This window comes from Acanthamoeba castellanii, assembly GCF_000313135.1.
Source record: "Acanthamoeba castellanii str. Neff unplaced genomic scaffold scf7180000084769, whole genome shotgun sequence".
Classification (NCBI taxonomy): Eukaryota; Discosea; order Longamoebia; family Acanthamoebidae; genus Acanthamoeba; species Acanthamoeba castellanii.
In genome coordinates, this window is record NW_004457268.1 from 320,037 (window position 1) to 325,236 (window position 5,200).

The 5,200-nt window shown below is 61.6% G+C and overlaps 3 protein-coding genes across 3 annotated transcripts in view; 1 reads left to right on the forward strand and 2 right to left on the reverse strand.

Annotated features, from left to right (window-relative positions):
- The window catches only part of ACA1_258730 (uncharacterized protein), a gene marked incomplete at both ends in the record, with an annotated part of 7,087 nt that extends 5,460 nt beyond the window's left edge, over positions 1-1,627 (reverse strand). Inside the window, 7 exons of the mRNA XM_004333575.1 lie at positions 32-42; positions 95-179; positions 321-497; positions 630-723; positions 865-975; positions 1,060-1,412; positions 1,505-1,627. Coding sequence (XP_004333623.1) covers positions 32-42; positions 95-179; positions 321-497; positions 630-723; positions 865-975; positions 1,060-1,412; positions 1,505-1,627 — 954 coding nt within the window. The remainder of the gene's footprint in view (positions 1-31; positions 43-94; positions 180-320; positions 498-629; positions 724-864; positions 976-1,059; positions 1,413-1,504) is intronic.
- Positions 1,628-1,697: 70 nt separating this feature from the next.
- ACA1_258840 (uncharacterized protein) lies at positions 1,698-4,455 on the reverse strand (the record flags this gene model as incomplete). Its single annotated transcript, XM_004333576.1, has 10 exons — positions 1,698-1,864; positions 1,972-2,089; positions 2,203-2,571; positions 2,635-2,781; positions 2,964-3,109; positions 3,245-3,428; positions 3,488-3,588; positions 3,689-3,953; positions 4,056-4,191; positions 4,322-4,455. The coding sequence occupies 10 exons, from the start codon at positions 4,453-4,455 to the stop codon at positions 1,698-1,700; spliced, it is 1,767 nt and encodes a 588-aa protein (XP_004333624.1).
- Positions 4,456-4,797: 342 nt separating this feature from the next.
- ACA1_258850 (uncharacterized protein) overlaps positions 4,798-5,200 on the forward strand; it is a gene marked incomplete at both ends in the record, with an annotated part of 3,218 nt that continues 2,815 nt past the window's right edge. Inside the window, 2 exons of the mRNA XM_004333577.1 lie at positions 4,798-4,930; positions 5,013-5,164. Coding sequence (XP_004333625.1) covers positions 4,798-4,930; positions 5,013-5,164 — 285 coding nt within the window. The remainder of the gene's footprint in view (positions 4,931-5,012; positions 5,165-5,200) is intronic.

Sequence of the window (5,200 nt, forward strand, 5' to 3'; positions counted from 1 at the left end):
AAGTGTGGTGTTGGGGGGGGGGGAAGTGTACCGGCGGGTGAGCTCGGGGCAGGGTGCCGCCAAAGGGATCCTTTGCCGCCGTTATTATTGGGACCACCGCCGCCGGTGCTGCCGCCGCCGCCTCCTCCCATCTCGTCCTCGTTGTCCTCCTCGAGCTTGGATTGGCTCTCCTCCCCGTTCTGGTGGTTTTTTGAGGTGGTCGTCGTGCAGGAGTAGGAGTAGGAGGAGTACCCGGGTCAACCAAGCCATCACCAAACGGGTGTAAGTAGGTTGCCCCGATATGCCGCGTGTGTGGTCGTAGTAAGGGAAAGGGAGGGCACCTCTTCGTCCTCGATGACGATGCGGGCGAGGGAGATGTATTCGAGCTCCGTCCAATACTTCATAATGTCGGCGAACGTGTTGAAGGTGTAGCGCCGCACCGTACCGCTACGCTCCGATATCCGGTCCTCGATCTCTCCGTGCCGCTCCAGGTGCATGGCCTCGTACGACGTCGAGTGCTACATTTACCAACGTGTCGTGTGTCGTGTTGCGCCGTGTGTCGTGTGATCAGCGCCGTGAAGAGAAAAGATGAGCTCTCTGGCCGCATGCGTGGAGTCGTGACCCCAGTAAGGCAAGGGATGGGGGGGTACCTCCTCTTGGCAGCCGACGAGCTTGAGCTTCCGGAGCACGTCGAGGAGGTCGTTGAGGCGACGCGAGAACACGCGCCGGTGGAACAGCGCCGACCTGAGTGCCGACACCACGACCACGACCACGACCACCACCAATGGATGAGCACACCCCCGGAAGGGCAACTGCATTCGTGCGTAGTGCATACACGTGCACGAGGGCTTTGGGGGAGAATGAAGAAGGAAGAGGAGGAGGTACTTGATCGCGACGGGCAGCTGGCGGATGGTGAGGTCGTCGGCCAGGCAATCCTCGAGGCCCGGAATCTTCTGGGTTTGGCCGATCACCTGTAGGTAGAGCTTCACCGGCATCCTGCCATTTAAGATATATATAAGTTATTTAAGATACATAAACATACAAAGACAGTTAGCAATGTGGGAGGAGGGGGTGTTGTACCGGCGGAGGAGATCCGACATGAGAAAGTGGCCCGGAGCCGAAGGGGTGGACGACGACGAAGATGAAGAGGATGACGACGACGATGAAGAGGAGGAGGAGGAGGAGGAGGATGTGGGAGCGCCGTAGGTGCAGGACCAGAGGAACTGGTGGAGCATCTTGACGCGGAGCATCTTGGGCTTGATGTAGCCGTAGCTGTAGGCCACCTGGAACGCTGTCTGCCGCGTGATCGGACCGCCCCGCCCCTCGGGCAGAGGCTCCAGGTCGGACGACGGCCCCACGCGCTCCACCTGGTGGCCCACCTCGCGCACCTCGATCACGTCCTTTTTGGGCGCCGCCATCGACCGGATCGTGATCTAGTACCGGCCCCGCAGTGAGCGCGTGCGCGTGCGCGGCTGTGTGTCGTGCGTGTGTCGCGTGTGTCGCGTGGTTCGGATGTGTGCGGTACCTCGCTTTCGCGGAGGTTGTTGATGTACTGCTGCACGAAGGGGTCGTTGGCGGTGAGGGGCGCGCTGAGGAGTAGCGTGAAGGTTCGCACCGCCCCGCTCAGCATGGGGATGCTGCACACCATTTTACATTCATTCATTTCACAGATGGGCGCAGCATCGTCGTCACGCGAGTTGTCAAAATGAAGTGGTCAGCTACAAGTGCTGCTGTTGCACGAGGAGCTCTGGCGAATCGGAAGCGAGGCGAAGGAAAGCGAACCTGACGTGGATGATGCTGCAGATCTGCTCCTTCTCGAGGCTGCGCACGATACGGCGGATGCTCTTCGAGTCCAGCTCGTACGGGTTGGCTTCCTCGTGGCTGCCTGCACGCGGGGTGAGGAGGAGGAGGCAACCCGTACATCGCATCACATCACACCACGCATGAGCGGCCTGCCAACCACATCCGGTAGGGGGGGGGCAGGGTGGGTACAGATGAGCCGGCGCAGGTGGCTTTGCACGAGGATCTTCTCCCGCGCCAGTTCGTCCATCAGGAACTGCCTCCGCTTCACGAACTGAATGGTCAGCGGCCTGCGCTTCTTGTGTGACGCCTGTGTGCGCAAGCCGTACGCGGATCAGTCTCCGTGTGTGTGTCGTGTGTGTCGTGTGCGTCGTGTGAGTCGTGTGTGTCGTGTGTGTCGTGTGTCGTGTGTCGCGCCGATACCCAGGTAGAGAGCTTCGGCTTGGCCGGTGTGGTCGCAGGGCTGGTTGATATGTTGGTCAGTTCGACCTCGCCGCCACCTCCGCCCCCAGAGGGACCAGGCTGCGAGGCATCAGAGTCGCCACTCGCCGCCACCTGCAGGTGCGACTCGGGCTCGTCGTTCTTCCGGCGCCGCTTTGCGGGCGTGGCCTTGTCGCCGTTCTTGCCCGCCGCGGGCTTCTTAGAAGTGGGCGGCTTGACCGAGGAGAGGGCCACGCTCTTCCGCTTCCGCCCGCCGGCAGCGGGCGTGCTCGCGGCGCCCTCCTCGACCTCGGAGCCCGCCCCGTCCTCATCGTCGTCCAGCAGGCTGTGCAGGTTTTGCACCAGCGTGCCCTGTTGCACCCCCCCCCATCAGTACGTGCCTACACGTGTTGTGTGCTGTGTGTTGGGTGTTACCTGGACGTAGTGGGCGGGGGAGATGAGGCGGTAGGTGACCTGGCGGCCCACGTTTTCGGGGATGGCCACCACCCCGTAGTACTTGGTGAGGTCGCGGCACCGGTTGCTGCAGTACTTGCGCCCCAGGCCCGACATACGGAACACCTCCTGGATATTTACACACACACACACACACACACACACACACACAATAGGTTGGTACGACAACTCGTCGTGGGTGTGACGCGTCAATCCAATGGGAGGGGGGCGTGCAGCTCTCCCTCGGCTGGGTGGTCTGGGTTGAACCAGTCCAAGCGCAGAAGAGAGAGAAAAAAAAGGAGATGACGTACGGTCTGAGTGAGCCCCTCGGCACCGCAGTCGTCGATGAGGCGGTAGATCTGATAGTCGACGGGCAGCTCGGAAACGAGCACCGTCTCGGTGTTCTCCGGCTCCTCGAGCTCCTGCGCCGCGACCTTCTCCTCCACGTCGGTCTTGTCTGTGCGCCAAACCAATCAAACCACACACACACACGACACACACACACACAACACACACACACATGGGGTGAGCCGAGCACCCGGTGATGGAGAGGCCTGGAATGAAAAGAATGGAATGTGGGTGGGGGGCGAACCTTTGAAGGGGTGGGAGAGGAGGCGGAGGCAGGGGCGAGGCTTGGAATCGATATTGACGCTAAAGTACTCCACGTGGCCGTTGGCCATGAGCTTCTTGCGCACCGTGGCCCACCGCATCCGGTGCTTCTTGCCCAGGTAGTTCTGTGCACCGGTGCGTCGCCGCCAGCGCCTGACCGTCAGCGCCTGCGCGGCGGAGAGCAGCGCGGAAGGGGGGAGGAGGTAAGGAGGTAATGAGGTGGTACCAGCATGCGGCGTAGGTCCTCCTCGACCAGCACCTGATCCTTGGCCGCCGCCAGCCGATCGCACACCACCCGCATCACCTTCTCGGGCACCACCAGGTCGCCTGCCAGGCACCGTCACGTCCCCCCACCCCCCCCGAGATGTGAGCCCATTCATCGTCTGAGAGGGGTAGTAAGTAGTAGAAAGGTAGGTTGGGAGAGTACTGGAGGCTTGTTCGTCGTCGCCTTCGGACTTGGCGTAGCGCGAGAGGTGGATGAGGTTGGTCTTGACGTTCATCTTGCCCTCCTTGAGCATCACGATCTGGCAGCGCACGATGCCCCGCACCTTGAGGTGCTTCAGGTTGTGGAACAGGTTGCGCTGATCGATCCCCAGCTCCTTCGAGAGCCGGTTCTGCAGCACGCCGGCCTCTCGCGCACGGCCCACGTGCTCCAGCACGCAGTACTGCGCCCCGTTCACCACCAGATCCGGCTGTTAACATGTCCACGACACACACGACACACGTACCACCGCACACGCACATGACATTAGATGAAGTTGTGGAAGATGGCGGTTGCGGTTGGTGCGGCGTACGTCGTGAATGCCGAGGACGCTCTCGCGGAGGGCCAGGGAGGCGACAGCGCGGATGGGCTGCTCCTCGGCCTCGCTCCGCGGCAAGCTCCCGACGTCGACGGGCGTGCGCGGCACGTCCACGATGCCCCGGTCCGTCCTGCCACGCGGGCGACACACCCCAACGCCACACATGCGCGCATCAGCGAGGTGAGGGCGGACGAAGCGAAAAAGAGGCCAAGTGTGGCACACACACACACAAGATGAAGTGGACGGCGGTGCGTGCATACCTTTGCTTGGCCTTGCTTGCGGAAGTAGTGGCGGCGGTGCTCGAGGCGGCCGAGAGCACAAAGAACTGGAGCTCCTCGCGACGGCGCAGCTCGAGCCACAACCGCTCCTTGAGGAGATCGTCGTGCAACTTCATGTGGGTCCACACCTCCCGCACCCCGCACCCTGGTTTTGTTTGCACACGCCACCACCCCACCACAACATGCCTCCTTCAGCGATGCGCCCCCTTTGAATTCCCCCTTTCATCGATGCACTCTCGCCCTCGGTCTGCAGCACGCAAAGAGGGGATGAGGAGCACCTGATAAGCCATCGAGGGCTATTTGCTCGAGAGCCGTCAGCACGAGCTCGTCCATCTGCGCTTGTGCAGGAAGCGGATTACGGGACTCGATCCACACACCAACGTACACCTGCTTTTCCCTTATCCTTTCTTGCCTTTTTCCTCTCTAACGGTTACTTCTTTTTATTGTTTTTCGCAAGAATGGAGCAGGTGGTCGCTGCACCCACTGAGGAGGGCGAGCGCCTTGAGGCGCCGGCTTCGTGCCACGACGAGGCGTGGGAAAAAGTGCGGGTCGTCAGTGCCATGGAGTTCTACAACCTCCTCATATCCCTTCGTACCACCGCCTCTCCATTGTATATTAATTCAATTATTCATTTCTTTTTTCATCAATTATTGATAATTGCATGGGGGGGCAGGGTATGCGGTGGTGGACCTGCGGGCAAGGGCCGAGTGGGAGGAGGGTCCCCGCATGGACATGGCCCAGCCCTACTGGCCGCACCACCACCACCACCACTTGGCGGAGGGCGGGAGCTGGCAGGACGCCTGGGGCTTCGAGAGCCAGGAGCGGGTGCTCCTCTACGCCACCACGCCCGCCGCCGCCACC